The following is a 16,800-nucleotide window of genomic DNA, read 5'->3' as shown; positions in this document are numbered from 1 at the left end:
CCCCACCCAGCTCTGGAAGCCAGTGTCAAGTTGGTCTTGGCCACAATGGGGCTGTAATTAATGAGGAGACTATTAAAGGAGTGAGAGTTACAGAGCTGTCCCCAGCTGTGGGGCTTCACTTGGCTTACCCTCCAGTGACTCACTGGCTTATGAGCAATCCTCACAGGCCTGATTTAGAGGACTTACTCACCCTTCAGAGAAATACTTTAATGCAATAAAGCAAATGTCAGCAAGTGGGATGCAGCTTAGCACATCGCCCCAGCCTGCATCCAGCTTCCCACTCTCTGGCTCTCCCTGCTTGAGGCCACTCCCGCCACTCAGCACCTGGGCAGGCCTGGACAATGGGTGGGCTTCCAGGACATGTTCCAAGGCTGAGCACAGGCTCCGAGATGTGAAACCGAGGAGGGATGTCAGGCATCAGCTAGTCCAAGCTCTGGAGAAGTTTGGTCCAGAGAGGTTAGAGATTAGCTCCAAAGAACTGCAGGGCAGGGTGAGGGCTAGAACCCGGGCATCCCCGTCCTGGTCTAGTCCTCTTCACTCCTTTCTTTCCATGGAAGCCCTGCTTGGATTATGCGGATGAGGGGCATGGGCTGAAGGAAATGCAGCCACTCCAGTCTGGGTGGCATTCTCATCTGAGGACTTCCCAAGGAAACGGTGGAGAGCAAGGCCTCAAGGAGAGCCTTTGAGGTGAGATGTTCAAAGCTGGGCTACCCTGGGCTTGGCTGCCATCTTGCTACTTGCTGATATGGTGCCTGCTGGGGACGCTGGAGGCCTCTTTGGGCCCTCCACAATGTAGGGGTATGGGTGGAATCCCCATGTCAGGCACCAGATGACTGGGGTGGCATACACCCCAGCCACTTCCCGGTTCCCTCTGATTAGGAAACAGGCCCTAAGAGTTAGGTTGGAGATAGAGCTAGCTGTGGAGAAGACGTCAATACTGCCTCTTCCTTCCTCCACAGAGGCAATTAACTCCAAAGGCAAGTTGATACAGCCCTGGATTTAAATCCACTCATTGAGGGATTTACCTGGGGACTCCGGAGGGAATTATCTGGAAGAATTAGTTTCAAGGGTAGAAACACTGGAAACAGGCACTTAAGGTGAAACTTCATAGCTCATATCTCCATCCCTTGGCCATTTTTCCAACCTTTTCTAGTGTCTGCCACGTGCCAGGCACAGGAGGGAGGTGGCTGACCGCAACCCTGCACTCAGGTTTACTGGAATCCAGAGCCTTCAGCTTTAGGGACTTTAGGCATCATTTAGCTCAGCTCACTCATTTCATAGATGAAGAATCTGAGATTCAAGTTGAATTCCTTGCCTGGGCTCACAGGAGTGGAGCCCAGAGTGGGCAGATGCACCGACCACGTCTCCATGTGGCCTGCACCCGAGAACTTCTCTTGCAAGTGAGCTTAGGGGAGCCTCTCAACTGAAATGCGGTATTCTGTATTAAGATCATTAGCTTGTGAGCAGATGCACATCCGTCACCATCACCTCAGTTCCTTTGCAAATCACACCCAGTGAAGCAGGCGGGGTTCCCCACCTAAGTGTATTCCTTCCTCCCTTACCCAAACTCACCAACATGAAGAAGTGCTTTTTTTCTTTTTACTATTTTTATTTTACACTATAAAAAAAAACAATGACAACAACAACCAGCAACATAACAGCTTTTCTTCACATTTGTATGGATTTTAGGAAATTATTGCCTTTTCCCCTGGAGAAATAACCTATAGACAAAAAGTAGTAGTACCGCAAAGGGAACTCGGCAAATCCCAGAAGTCAACAGCTTGGAGACAATCCCCAGGGGCAGGGAAGGACACGAGTGTCACAGGAGACAAGACAAGCACACATACGGACAGCAAGCTGGGGAAACGGCCATGTCAACGCCACCGACCCAGACAGAAGGTACCCTTTCCCTTCTGGCCCCACTGCCACCACCTCAGAGGGGTGATGTGTGGTCTATGGTCTGAAGAACTCTTTCCAAAAGGACACACATTGCTCTGAGGAGAGGTGAGACGAGAAAGGTTCAAGTATGAATAAGAGTCATGCCAAAGTCCAGAGTCAGGGGTTACAGTGAAAAGGCAACCCAGACGTGTCAAGTTCTTGCCGCTTCAACCAACTTCATCCGCTGAACCCACGACGAGTCTCACAAACATATGAAGGTCCAAATCAGTATATATATTGGGTCCTGACAAACCCTATAGGGTTACTTTCTTGACTCAATGATCAGCTTATTCCCTGAAGCAACAGAGACAAATACAGAGACTGCCAAAGTGAAAAAAGTAAGGTGGAAATTGTGCTTCCTTCAGAACAAATTGGCTTTGTAACTGCCGGTTTTTCCTGGTCTAACAATTGCTTTCTCCCACATTGCTGCAGGTATTTATTTATTGCCTTATGCTTGAAATGAAAAGGCGAACTCTGAGGTGCCAGGACTGAGCAGTCCTGAGAGGGCAGGAGGTCTGGAAGTACAGTAGTCAGCACGCACTGTGCTCTCATCATGGCTTGGCCTTCCTTCAGTCCCGAGAACCTGTCCCAGAGGTCAGTCTGAAGTTTGTTTGCAAGCCTGGTGACCATTCGCTATCCCACGGAGGCAGTGGGACAGATGCGGTCTTCAGTATTGCACAGGTATGAAATGTCCACGCGTTTAAAAAACAAAATCACAGTTGTTCTTGGGGCCGGGCTGCTTTCCCCATCCCAGTTTCAGCAGGATGTGGCTGTGGCCACCGGGCTCCTGCTGAGCTCGGAGACCGTGGGGTGGGTGGGCACTGGCGCCAGCACGGAGGTAGGGAACGTGCAGTAGGAGCCCTGCACGTCAGGGCTCAGTGTCTGCAATTGGGCTATGAATGAAGAGCTGGCTGCCTCCCCTTGGCAGGAGGAGTTCTGGGGGGTGGGCGTGGAAGGCAGGATCTCAGATTCATACTGGAGGAGCTGGCCCATGAAGCCAAAGTTGGGCGAGACCACACTCCTCCTCTGCTTGATGTAATCGAAGGCGTCCTTCAGGCGGAACTGCCTGGTCTTCATGAGGTAAGCCATGCAGATGGTGGGCGAACGCGAGACCCCAGCCTCACAGTGGACCAGGACCTTGCCTCCCTTTTCCCTGACACCGTCTGGAAGAAAGAAGAGACTGAGAATAAGCTGGGATTGGAACCCAAAGGCAATACCAAACACAAGAATTGAACACGAAAGTGACCCAGTTGTTAAACCATCATGCCTGCTCAATAGCTGTGGTCCTACACCAGACTTTTGCCAGCCTTTAAATCCTACTGGTGAGGATAGAGCTTTTGGGGTCCCACCAATGTCTTTCCCTATGTAGGACCTTTCTAATCCTTACAGCTGCTTCCCAGTTCTCCAGGACACTTGCACAAATTCTGCCACTGGAGATTCTAGACCTGGACTAATCTCTTCCTGGGGATGCCATCTTCACATGGATGGGTTCCAAGAAGACACTGAAAAAGCCTTGACACTGCATGTAAATTTTCACGGGTATGCACCTTTTTCTGAGGGGGTCTCAGGCTCTACTGACATAGAGAAGCAATCCCTGCCTCTCGGGGTCTGAGTCTTATGGTGATGATTTAGTCTCCATCCTGGTAGAGGCCTTGCAGCCTCCCCAGGCACCCTGTCTGGCTGTGCCAGGGCGGGACGCTTGGCTCAACTCCCAGGGTTCCCACTACCAAGCATACAATATACAGTGCACAGCCACTAATTATCGCCCTGGTTAAGTGACGCTTACTAGGAAGAGGATATAAATGGCTTTTCCAAAGTCCATTCTGCACAACCATGGGAGTCACTGCCACAAAGCTACCACCGTCAGTTAGCATTCTTTAGCTCAATATGACAAAAGGGGGATGCCCTCCTTTTCTGCTCCATTCCTCCTCCCAAAAGACCTACAACTGTTAAGAATGGCAAGGGGTAAAAGGTTAATCATATATACACATCAAATAAGAACCACAAAAAAACAGTCTTTCCAATTCCCTCTCTTGCTACTAAGGAAACAATTACATCACAGGAAGTTAGATGTAGGTGGCACTATGTAAAGCCACAGTATGCAAAAACATTTAAGATTTTGAAGGGCAAATAAAAAGTCAGCCTCCTTACCCACCTCCCTTCTCAAGTTCAAGGATGTTGCAAATAAAACTGTAAGATCTAAAAGATCAAGTTTCTGAGGAGTTGGGGAGTTTCCCCATCTAAGGACACCCCTCTGTAGCTCATTAGAGGTGCCCCAACTCAGTCTGACTCAAAATGGAAAAAAGAGTCCCTGTAAATTAGTTCAAAGGGGACCCCAAGTCCCTAGGATTACAGGGTCATGACTCCAATTTTCCTTTGCTCCTCTGTTAGCCTCCTTATAGTCTTTTAATTGGCCCAATGCCACATTCACAAAAAGCAAAGTGCCGTGAGTGCACGTTGCTTCTGGATCCCACATGACCCCTCGGGGCTTGCCTTCCACGTGGCCCTCCTGTGGCCTTCCCCTTGGATGATGGGTCAGTGCACAGTTCAACCTCAGTCCCTCCTTCCATCAGCAGGGCAAGCAGTCTGGGGGAAAGCATCCTGTGCTTTCAAAACGCTATGGGTTGTGTACATAAACGGACACAATACACACACAGGATGAGGAAGGAGTTTTCTGAGAAATGGATAGGGGCGGGTTTCATGACCTCACTGAGTAGCTATCTAGGTAATTAAATAACAGCCTGAGAAGGGCAAGGCATTCCCAGGGACAAGGAGAACAAGTCATGGCTTTCCCACCCTGAACCCATCGTTTTGGCTGCCTCTCAGAGACTCCAAAGGAACCATGTCAGCCAAAAGGCTTAGGGGACGAGGACAGAAGGACAGGCTCGGCCTTTGGCCTCTAATGAGTTTCTCATCGGGTTTCCTGTGGAGCAGAAATCGTGGGTGATCAGCAGAGAGGACCACCATGTGGCTGAAGGGGGCCCTTTAGTTGCTACCCGCACTAAGTCATTATCGCTGTGCCTGACACCCGCCTTCCTTCTCCCCTCCAACATCCCTCACAAGGTGTAGGAAAATAATGTCTCTCTCAGCTTCAGAAACTATGCATGTTAATGGGAACGGACTCTGGAAAGCGGGGCAAGACCACAAGGCTGGGGAGCGGTGCTTGCAAATTTGAGACAGAAAAAAGCCCAACACCTCCAGGAAGAGGGACAGGGGAAAGAAAAGATTTCAAACAGGAGATCAAGCTACACTGAGGAGCTGGAAACCCAAGACCTAAAGCCCCTTCCAGGCAGAGGGACCGGAGGTTTCCAGGCCTACACAACTGCCTCGTGGAATAGAGCAAGGATGCAAAAGATGCCAACTTTTCTGGGCACCAAGCATAGAACTTGAGTCTAGTGCTAGCTTTAATCCAAAATTAGCTGAAAATGCAAAACAAAGTACCCCCAAAGTGGTTTGCCAAAAACTGTGGAAAGCTGCTGGAGCCCTTGGGGCTTCGTGCCTAAGTAGTGTTCCCTCAAACCTTCTGTTTTCTTTTAAAAATATCCCAGCCTACGTAGAAGCACAGTTTAGGGTCATTCTTTCCCTTGGCCCTGCTTTCCTGGTGTGGAACATTACGCATGTACACACTCTGCTTCCTGCCCAGCTAGAAACCATAACGAGAGCAGCAGTGAGTATTGCCATAAAATTATAATTTATCTTGCAAATTAAAGCTCCAATTAACAGCAGCTCAACTCTTCCCCTCTGTCTTCTCGGTGATTGCATCCCTTTCTTGGCTCTAACTCCTGGTCATTGCACATACAAGATACTTTTCTTCTTCACGAAGGTAGCCACCGTCAGTACATCAAAATCCAAAATCACATGTCTCTACACAGTGCTCAGAACCAGTGTGGGGGAACGGCTGAACCTACCAATGAAGTCTATTGCTTCTTGAAAGTGGGAGCTAATGTCAGCTGTGTGGCTGTCTTCCACGGGAATCCATTTGTAGTGTAGGTGGCTTGTGCAGGCCTCGGAGGTTCGCCGAGAGACATTCAGCAGGGCCGTGATGTGCAGGTTGGCGAGGAATTCGCACTGGGATGCGTGGTAGGCACTTCCAAGGTAGAGGAACGGAAGGATTTCAACTGGGCCACCCTGGAAGCAGGGGCAAAGGACAACCAGGAAATATTGGGTTAGCCTGTTCGCTTGGGGAGAGGAAACAAAACAACTCTGACCTATTTGTTTTAAGGAGGGAGGTTCCCTTTCTGGTTTCTAGGCTGAGTTCAGAGCCAAGGCCATTCAACCAGGAGTGTGGGTGAAGCCTCCATCCTGGCAGACTCTCTATCCTACACTATTGCCAGTGTGACTCAGTGATGGCAAAGCCCACACGGCAAAAGTTTTCAGTTTCTTCCACATACTGAGGAGATAGGAAATGCCAGCAGCCTTCCTGTGCTGACAGGGACAGGAGGCAGTGTGGTGGCATGGGAAGACACAAGACGCCTGTGTTGACGTTCTAGCTGACCTGATACCAGGACAAGCCCTTCAACCTGGGGCGGCCTCAGTTTCTTTCCAGATAAAATGAAGAAGGGTTCAACAAGGTGAGCTCCCCCACTTACAGCCTTGATGTTTTATATAGTGTATTTCATCAAACCTAGGACACTGTTGATCGTAAGATATACCGAATTTGAGATGTTAAAATGTGCCCCCTGGCCCGCCCCCCAAACAGTATGCATCTTGGAAGTGAAAATACCCACTATCTACCCAGGATCCTGTGATAAAGGAAAAGCCCTGAGCAGAGGAGCTTCCCCCACCCCTGATCTTCTTCATGTGGGGCTGAAGGTTTTGGTGAGAGGTGCTTACATCCTCCTCCTTTTGGGAGACCACCCACACACCAGGTTTCTAGTTAAGGAGGGTCCCCACTGGGACTAGAGACCACCTACCCCGAGGCAAAGCTAAAAAGAACAGCTGGCTGGTCAGACTCTGACAGTTATAGCATTTCCAGGGTGGCAGGAAGAGCCAGTGATAGTTAGGACAGTGGGAGCCCTGGAGATTTAGAGGGAAACACCGGGCTGGAGAGATAGTGGCTATGTCTTTGGGAGTCTTTTCCGTATCATCCATCTACTTCCTGTGTTCCCATTTCCTGTCGTGGAGTAACAGTGGAATGGAAACTGCCAGACCCACAATCGGAAAAGGGGCATGGGACCAGGACTAGCAGCAGGCAATTCCCCACATTACCCTACATGTGGTGTTTGCTTTTTCTTTCCTGAGAAGTGTTTAGGCAAAGGCCAGTTTGGACACTTGGAAGAAAGTTATAGAGGATTTTGCAAAAGGTACTAACAATGACAACCAGTATTTTTATTAGGACTTACTATGGCTGGCCCCTGGGCTTAACAGTTTAGTTAGATATACCTACAGAGATCTCATCCTCCCTTACGTGCCTGGAAAATGCTGACACACCAGGCCAGGGATACTATCCAATTTCTTCTGGAGCTTAGCCCAACACACCCCTGAAACCATGCTTCTTTCGTTTTCTGAATCTTCTGTTTAAACACAAGAGGAAGAAACCAAGGGCCTTTAGAAACCCCAAAGGTTAACACGACCATGCCTGGCTTCTAAGAAGCAGCATGTGGGGGTTCCCCAGATGAACCCTGGAGAAACATCAGGGCCTCCCCAGTCCTCGCTTGGCCAAAGGTCTGCAATGCTTTCACAACATCCTGCCAATTCTTGTTTCTCTTTCATTTTCTGAGAAACAAGGGGGGAAATACAACCCAAACAAACAAACAAAAATAGAAATCCAGCTAAGCCGGATGTCCATGGCTTGTAAGCTGAGGGCTCATCTTATAGTGTCAGTATTTTTAATAAAGGGAAACATAATAAAAACCCTGGCACCTCCCCAAACAAATAGACTTCCTGACCAACGATCCCATTCAAGGAAAGGTCACCTGGCTTTACTTGGAAGTTTATTCCCAGGGCAGAGCTCTGCTCATGGCAGGAAGCTGGCATTTAGGCAGCATCCGTAAAAGTCTTCCTTCTTATGATTTTGGATATGTTGTTTGGGGGGGGGGGGGGGGAATCCTCCCACCAAGTCAGGGGCCTAGAAGAGAATGGCCGTTTTCCAAAAGAAAGCATGTGGCAAACAAAACAAAGTTCTGAAAAGAACCAGCACAGTACGTTAAGGGGGTTCTAAGTCTAGTGCTGCCATGAACCCAACTGCAGGGTTCTTGACAAATCCATCCTCTCACCAGCCATGAAACAGGTTTTTCTTCCTGTAAAATGGGAAGGTGGGTGTTGATCTCCGGTTTCTGCCAGGTTTGGCTCCCTGCCTGCCTTTTCCTCATCCTGTTCCCTTCTACTTTATGCTTCCTTTAATGAGTTGTCACAAAGGACAATATTTTCAAGGAAAAACAACTCCTCCCCTCACATGTTTGTGGAAACATGCAATCCCCTAGTGTCTCGTGATCTCCTTTGGTTCCCGCATTTACGGGATTATAAGCATCAGAAACCCTTAGACGAGCCTGCTTAGCCATCCAAACTGTCGTTTCTCGACAACCTTCCTTCTAGCTCCCTGCAACCCCGCCCCTTTTCAGTTCAAAATACCAATAACGCACACCTTGACAGGTACTAGGTTGGTCTGCAGAAACTGCAGACAATTATAAAGGTCAACACAGGAAGCCTGAAAGTCAGCTCTGAATTGTTTTCAGGGAACCCTAAACCAGTATTTCGAAGTTTCTTCAATATGTACTACTAATACATCGTTCACTTCCCCTTTTCTCCAGAAGCTGTCAAGCATTCTGTGTCTCGCTTGCTCTTGTCAGCTTGTTTGCTGGAAGGAAGCCCATTTACTCTTGGATGGAAACTCATGCCGGCAAGCCAACACAGGCTCTCTAAAGCTAGCGGGCTCTGCCAACACCCTGATCCACACAAAAACCAACCCCGGACGCTGAGCAGGCAGAGTCAGGGTGCCAAGGAACGAACAGGGCCAGAGGCCAGGATAGCTCTTCCACACCATGTACCTGGTCATAGGCTGGCCTGTAGCTGATACTGAGCACTGGCCTCCCACACTGGCTGATGAGGGCTCTGTCGCTTTCGATCTTCTCTTGTGAAATGGGTTTTACATCCACACAACACTCAGGATATTCCGAGTAGAAAGTCTCATATCCCCCTACAAGAAAAAAACAAGACAGACAGATATAAGCATTGATTTCTTGGGCTGTTAGAAAATTCCCAGAATTAATCAATACCCTGAGTGTGAAACAGTAAAAAATACTAACGTAATATAGGTTCTGGTCACATAAAAAAAAATGGAGCCAAACCAACTAGTAGTCTTAGAATATAAATGGGCTTAAAAAAAGAAAAAGAGAAGAAAAAAGTGGGCTCTATATACACATGTGCACACACACTCTCTCTTCTAAAAAAGGTGTAATTCAGAGAGGCAATGACTAACTTTTTGTGTCTATCAGAAACAGCTTAAACTGTGAAAGGAAATATATTTGACATCTGGCAAATGTTAACCAAATCCCTCAAAAAAACAAGCTATTTTCTCTCTTGTTTATCTAAAATGCAGGTGTGATTATGCAGAATTTTATTAATTTGCAAGAAGAAAAAGACTCCTAAACTGGTCTGTTTCATCCCTAGCCCATCAGCTCTAAACTGGGTTATTGATGGAACCCCCTTCATTCATAAGGGAATGGGGGCTAATATGAGGTTTAAACTCCAGGTAATAAAACAGCTCTGCCTTTTCTCACTCCCAAAGGTGCTAAGAACACTGCTGACAATTCTCTCCACAGGTCCGATTTAGAGTAATCAATCTAGGTTATTACCTCCCAAACCAAACTGGAGGAACGGGGCCTTCTAAGCGTAAATCTCAGCCCCCAAAAGTAAAAACTGTCTCTCTCCCTTGATTAATACCTACCCTCCCTTTCTATCTCCTTACTACCTTTTCCCTCCTGAACTCTGTCCTCAAATCAGTAAATCTGATTCCATAAAATTCCTTAATGCTACATTTAAACTTCTCCAAATGGATCGCTTACGGTAAAAACTAATCTCTGACCAAGTCACAGAAATGTACAATATATATAAATAAGGCTTCTCGGGCCCAGTATACGCAAAGGGGAAGAACCAAGTGAAAACCTGGCCTCCGAAGCCTCAGAATACCAAGGGCTGCTGGGTGAACAGGCTGACCTTGCTTGGGGAAGCCCTCTGCTTCTAATCCGAAGGGACCTAAGACACTTCCTAGAGCCTTCAGAAAACATGCTTCTGTCTTTTTCTGGCCCAGAATTCACTTGGAGTCAAATCATCAATTAAAAATATGCATTCTGAGGCCATGTATTTTCCAAAAGTCCCCCCCTCCTTCTGTCTTTTGGTGATGCGATGGCCCCACAGTGGGGTCCATGGTGGCTTTTTAAAACTCTTGCAGTAGACAAATGGTTAATGGATTACATGGCAGCCTCCAGCTCCCTCCCAGAAGCAGCCGCCAATTCCTAGAATGAGTCATCTTGTCATTGCTGCTTCCTCTGCGCTTGCTGGAACTAGCCCCGCCCCCATTTAGTACGCCCAAATCTCCCCTGTAGTCACTTCTACAATAGCCAATTGGGGCTCCCCAGATGAGCTTCTGGTCCTCCACAATGATCATGTTCCTGATCATGATGACAGGAAGCCTGACCAGAGAGTAAAGGATGACCAGGGGCTATTTGTGGCTTAGCTTACCCCTCCCCCTAACCGTAGCCCCTGGCCCCTTTCTCTCCTAGGAGGCAGAGAGAAAGCCAGGCTTACACAAACACACAGCTTCCCCGGAAGAGGAAGTTAGTAAATCACTTCCTGTACCTGGGCCTCAACATTCTGGGTTCCAGGAGACAAACTGAGTAACATGGGATGGGGACCTGGAGTTAAGAGTGGCCCATGTCCTCCCAAACTTCAGGATGAGGCTTGGGAAAGAGAAGCCTTCAGGCCACCCCATCTCTTGGCTTTAAATAGAGCACTTAAGAGTTGGCTGCCAGAAGGACAGGAGGAGGTGTGGGTATGGGCTGGGTCCTGCCTGCCTGTTGACAAAATAAGGCTGGCAGACAATGAGTCTCAGTGTAGTTGAGGGACAGATAAACAGGGCCCTGCCTCTTCAAGCTGGGGTCAGGAGTCCTCCTCCAGATTAGATGGTCTCTGTCTTTCACCCACTCCCATCAGAGGCGTGGAAAGACAGAACATTCCTCTCTGGGGCCTCACTTGAGAGACATGGCAATTCTTTTGGCTGCTTCAACCCTCTTCAGAGTGATTCTGCGTCTGATCACCATTGCATTACTAGAGGAGCAGAGCAAAGCGCATGGGCACGATACATAAATATGCACTTACAATGCCACTCAGTAATCAACTCATGTTAGTGGGGTTTTTTTGGGGGGAGGGAGGAAGTAAGGGAAGTGTAAAAAAGCATTGCCCCTGAAGAGCTGAGATGTCACTAGATTAAACCTGAACTATCTGGACATGAGTTAAGGAAATAAAAACTTTCTTTGGCAACAACTTAAAAGTTTAGCAGTGTTATAAGGGTAAGTATCAAGTATACATAACTTTCAACCTGGCAAGTCTCACAATTTACTGACAGTGCACATGTGAAAACATTTGGACAAAAATATACTCTATCACAGTTTCAAATAGTGAGGCTGGAAGCAACCTATTGGCTATCACCAGGGGGACTAGTAAAAAAAAGAGAAATGGAAATGTATGCTCTGATACGGACAAATCTCCCAAGAGCCGAGTTGGGTGAAAGGGGCAGGAACAGGAAATATATAAAAGCATTCTATTTTTTTAAAGACACTGAAAATTAACTTTAAAGATGAACAAGGAATAATTGATAGTTGTATCTGGGGAGTGAAAGAGGGTTCTAAGTGTGTGAAGACCCACTTTTCATTGCATGGCCTGTGTGCTGTTTAAATTGAGTTATGTATGTTACTTGCATTAAGAAAAATTTTAAACATTGATTTTCCTGAGAAGTGAGTCTATAGAACTGCCTACTTCCTATATCAACATCTGAACTGTCAGCATGGCCCCCTGGAAAAGGGTGGGTAGCAGAGACAAGACCTGGAACATAACCTTGCATGCTGCTGGGAAGGTTGACGCTTTCCCTGTACTCACTACTAAGAACAAAAGACAAAACCATATCCGGAAGAAAAAGAAATCAAGGGCCATGTGTGAAACCTCTGCAAGAGCTTGAAGGGCATCCCTCCCTCACCTGGGGACTGAGGCTGGCTGGAGAAGGAAGATCGTCTGCTTTTGTCATCTCCCTAACAGGATCAACAGGGCACAGTCTGCAAGAGGTGCTAATAGAGGTGGGGGCTACCAGGGTGCCTCAAGAATCTCCTGGCTTGATAGTGTGCGCAATTCCCCAAACTGCATGGTTTTAAAACAGGGCCCTCACTCTCAGCTCACTGAACCTGAGTTCTGAATCACATCACTGTTATATCTTAAGGTATTGGCACCAGGGTTAGCAGGGCTTTGGGGCGTGGCCTGGGCTGAGCCCTCAACTCTGCATTGCAGGGCTAGGTCTTCCATACATTTGAGGTTACAAAGGACTCACATACAAGGCGGGAGGGAGCAGTCATAGGAAGTGACCCAGAAATCAATGCTCTTGGAGTTTAGAGTCAATCACCCACCCAGCACCGGAAGTCAGTTATCTCCCCCGCAGGTGTAATGGACGCAGCTTCTGGGGGTCTCAAACCAAAGGCTACAGACTCCCCTCCACCACCATCCTGCAGCACCTCTCCTAGGTCCTGGCTTGCCAGCCGTTCTGGCTAGGCTCAGGACCCAGAATGATCCCAGGGCGAGGGAAAGAGGAGGTTGAAAGGGGTGGACAGGCTGTAAGCTCCAAATTAAGCTTAGAGAAAGGCCTGGGAGGGGGAAAGGGGAGGCCGGAGAAAAACAATAAAAAGCAATAAAACGAAATGAAAAGGAAGGGGAGGGACTCGCCAGGGTCAAAAAGGCAGGAGGAGTCGGTGAAGACACAGCCTAAAGTATGTTAATTATCCAGGCAGGAGGAAAGGGGACACCAAGGCGCCACGCTCCTGGGGGGGGGGTCTCGACCTGCTGATCCCGCCAGATATGTCTATCAGGAAAGGCTGAGAGAGCCCAGGCCCCAGCAAGACCCGCGAAGCCCGCGCCAGGAACCGGGGCCCGCGCCCAGCACGAGCCGACAGCCCCCAAACTGCTACCAAGCAGCGCCCCCAGCTGCGTAACCAACCCCACCCACCCGGGCCGACAGGCTGGCAGGTGCTTTCGAGGAACGCGGGGTTGGGAGGGCGAAGCTCTGAGCGCCGACACGGGCAGTGGCCTCCCTTGCGCGCATCAAGACTCAGGGTGCAGACTCCGGCAAGTGGGGACTTCCTGAGTTCCAGGGCCAGGGAGGACGCCCCGCGCGAGGAGGGGGACCCTAAAGTGTGAGGCTGTCCCAGAGGGGGAAGGGTGACAGGGAACCCGAGGCCCCCCACGCGCTCACCTTTGAGGAAGTAGACCCGCGGACCCGCGGGCAAGCAGGCGAGCAGCGAGGTGAGCACAACGCGCGCGGCGCTCTCCTCGCGCAGCTTCTGCCAGTGGCGGCTGCCCTGGTCCAGCACCACCACGGCCACCACGCCGCCGCCGCCCTCCTGCAGCAGCCGCGCTCGCGCCGCCTCGTCGGGCAGCACGTAGCGCGCCGACACCGCGCCGCCGCGAGCCCGCCGCAGCACCACCGAGTTGAGGTTGACGTTGAGCGAGCCGCGCACGTTGGAGGCGGCGAAGGCCAGGTAAGGCCGGCAGTCCAACACCACGCAGCGCGCCGCCGCCTCTTTGCGGAGCATCTTGCGCAGCTGGCGCCCGTCGAGCGACGTGACCTTCATGTCGCCGCCGCCGCCGCCCAGCGGCCCCGCGCCGCGCGCCCTGCAGGTGCCCACGGCCAGGGTGCTCGCTGGCTTAGGCACGGGAGGGCGGCCTGCGAGGCTGAGGCCGGCCGACCGAGCCCCGCGCCGGAGCGGCTGCTCAACTCTTCTCTCCTGCCCCGCACGGTCGGCGCCGAGCCCTGCCACACACAGCCCCAGAAAACGGGGATTCCGCCGGCAGCGCCGCGTCTTATGTGGAGTGTGTGGCCTGTGACGTGGCTGCCCATATAAGGCCGAATATGGGTATTTCCCCGCCCCCTTCGGGCCGTGGCCACGCCCCCGGGGAGTGGGACTCACGGGGAGGGTTAGTCAGCCGGAGAAAAGAGGAAGTGCAAGGCGCCTCCCTGTGCTCGCTGTGGCGTTGCGCGGAGAGACTCACTCACGCATCAGCGGAGACCGCCAGTGGGGTGCTAGGAACGCCACGAGGCCGAGGTGACCCACGCTGTGCGGGAAGAGGAGGAAGCGGAGGAGGCCGGGCCGGCGCCACACAATCGGGCTCTGAGTTTCATAGACGTAGGTTCGGAACCTGCTAGGCGCCGTGCCAAGCACCACACTGGGCCGGGCAAGGAGGGGGGGCCTTGGCCAGGGCCCCCAGATGAATCAGAAATGTATTCTGATCCTTTCTAACGTCTTTACCCGTGAAATAAGATGATAACTGGGATTTGCTTCGAGAAATGGTTTATAGATGAGTCGGTTGAGATTGGGCTTGTGTTGGTAGAGTTGAAGTAGGGCAATTGGTACCTAGGTGTTCATAACACCGTTTTCTCCACTTGAAAATGTCCATAATGGAAGTCCCTAGAAGTAAAAATGGAGAGAGAAGAGCCAGCAATTAATCTTTCCAAATGGATTCTGCCCTCAAAGGATTAACAGCAGCCCTTTTCTCGGTCACACGCCAATAATAATTAGAATAATTGTTTTTTGAGGAGTTGTTTTCTGGCTCCTGGAAAATCTGTCGTGAAATCAGCTACAGCATCACATACATCCTTTGATGGAGCTCAGTCCAGCCAACTGTCCAGGTGGCTTCTGGATTTGAGGGATTATCTGTGGATCAAGTATAATCCCAGGCTGTTTTCCCCCCCACCAGCTCCAGCAGCTTCAGGCTTCCCGTCCTCAGTCTTGGGGAACTGGACGCAATTCTCTCGTTCAAGTATTTTTTGAGGGTCAGCTTGGTGCCAGGGCTCTGTTAGCTGCAGGGACACGGTGTGAGGGAAAGATCTCCACCCCCATGTTCACGAGCAAGGATTTTATTGTTAGCCTGGTGGGGGAGGGGCTGTTGGATGGAAAACAGCTTGCCTCCACTAGAGAAGAGCTTCTCTACCACTGAAGGAGGGGAACGAGGTTTTTAGAAGGAAGAAATCAAATTCAGAAAACAAATGCAATCAAATGGGACACCAGTAGCTGGCATTGTCTCTAGGTCACAGATGCACTCAGAGACGCTGTCCTCTCCATGCCAGTGGGATCTTAATGAAGATGTGATGCGGGGATTTTCTCTTTGGGGTTTTCTGTGCCAGCCTTCCCTTCAATCTGCTCCTCCCCTAGTGTCACCTGCACCACCCATCCCCAGACACCTCAGCCCACAGCCGCACATGTATGGAGCACCTACATAGCCAGGCTCTCTGTATGTGGTGCTGGACAGCAAAGCGAGCAGGACTTGCTCTCTGCTCCAGCTGCCCCCAGCCCAGAGAGGGGCCTGGCCCAGCCACAGGCCTCCTTAAGTTCCTGTAGTCAGTATGGAAGACTATCCAGGGTGTGTAGGGTGGGGTAGCTGCAGAGCTGGGGCCTGGAGAAAGCCTCTCAGAATGGAGGAGAGCTGAGGCAAACTTGGAAGAGTGAATTGAGGTTAGCCAGGCCATGGAGGGGAAGATGGAGGGCATTCCAGGCAGAGGAAACTGCTAGTGGTAAAGAAAAGAAATCTCGAGCCGGCGGAGTGAAGCAATGGTTAAGAGCTGGCTTGGGACGCCAAGAGGGCCCCGATTCGGATCCCACATATGAGGGCCAGTGACACTGCCCTCCACAGCTAAGATGCTGAACGACAGCTCAACCTGGAGCTGGGCTGCAATGAGTCACCGGCAACAGTGTAGGCTGTAGCCCCTGCTGCAGTGGGTTGCCATGGGCTACCGTGTGTAGCCAGCAGCCAGCGTGAGCGGCCAGCAGCCGCAGTGAGCAGCCGTCCAGAAGCCGGCGACTGATCTGCCTCGCCTGGGAAGAGCGCAATGATGGTGCCAACTTGGGCCAGTGAAGCAACGTCCTCCACAACTAGACTGAAGAACAAAAGGACAGCAACTTGTCTGTTCCCCTTCCCCAATTCCCCAGCGCTGTTCCCATTCCCCCAATTCCCCAATAAAAATCTTTAAAAAAAAAAAAAAGAAAAGAAAAGAAATCTCCCAGTGTCGTATGTGCTGGAGGTGTGTGGGAGATTAAGGCATTTCTGGCATTTATTAGAAAACTAAGCAGGCTCAGGTGACAGGGCCATGTGTGCCATTTAAGGCATTTTGATTTTATTCTTTGGCTGGAGCAGCTCCGGATGAGGGTTCTTACTCCGTGACCTGGTCAGGTGAGCAATTGTGGACCTGCCTAATGCAGCACTGTGGAGGGTGGATGTTTAATTTGAGAGTGGGGTTGGGGTCCAGACCAGAGTCAGGGAGACAGGAAGAGTTTCTGTGGGTAATCCAGGCCTGAGCTGATAAGGGCCTGCCGGAACTTGGCAGTGATAGCAGCGACTGCAAAGGCCACACAAACGAGAGAAACATTTAAGAAGTAAATTTCCAGAAGGGATGGGATGGAGAGAGAAGAATAGAGGGTGACCCAGAGCTTTTAACCTGGGTGACTGGGTGCACGGTGATCCCTTTAGATAGGGACCCTGCAGGAACAGGTCTGGGTGGGTAGCAGGAGGAGGGGAAGGGGTGGCGTTTCGACATATTAATAAGTTAGAGTTGATCATGGGCCACCCAAAGGGTTGCCCAGTAAGCATTGGGGTGGCCTGGCAACCAGTGCA

General features: G+C 50.4%; 1 protein-coding gene across 1 annotated transcript; it reads right to left on the bottom strand.

The window, feature by feature from the left end:
- Positions 1–1,589: 1,589 nt before the first annotated feature.
- Positions 1,590–13,989, bottom strand: DUSP5 (dual specificity phosphatase 5). Its single transcript, XM_019646684.1, has 4 exons — positions 13,388–13,989; positions 8,925–9,073; positions 5,847–6,066; positions 1,590–3,101 (listed from the first exon to the last, which is right to left on the bottom strand). Exons 1-4 carry the CDS (start codon positions 13,764–13,766, stop codon positions 2,695–2,697), a joined length of 1,155 nt encoding a protein of 384 aa, XP_019502229.1. The 5' UTR covers positions 13,767–13,989; the 3' UTR covers positions 1,590–2,694.
- Positions 13,990–16,800: the final 2,811 nt, after the last annotated feature.

This window comes from Hipposideros armiger, unplaced genomic scaffold (assembly GCF_001890085.2).
Source record: "Hipposideros armiger isolate ML-2016 unplaced genomic scaffold, ASM189008v1 scaffold_105, whole genome shotgun sequence".
Taxonomy (NCBI): domain Eukaryota; kingdom Metazoa; phylum Chordata; class Mammalia; order Chiroptera; family Hipposideridae; genus Hipposideros; species Hipposideros armiger.
Note: the sequence above shows the minus strand (reverse complement) of the source record. Positions and strands in the feature narration are given on the sequence as shown.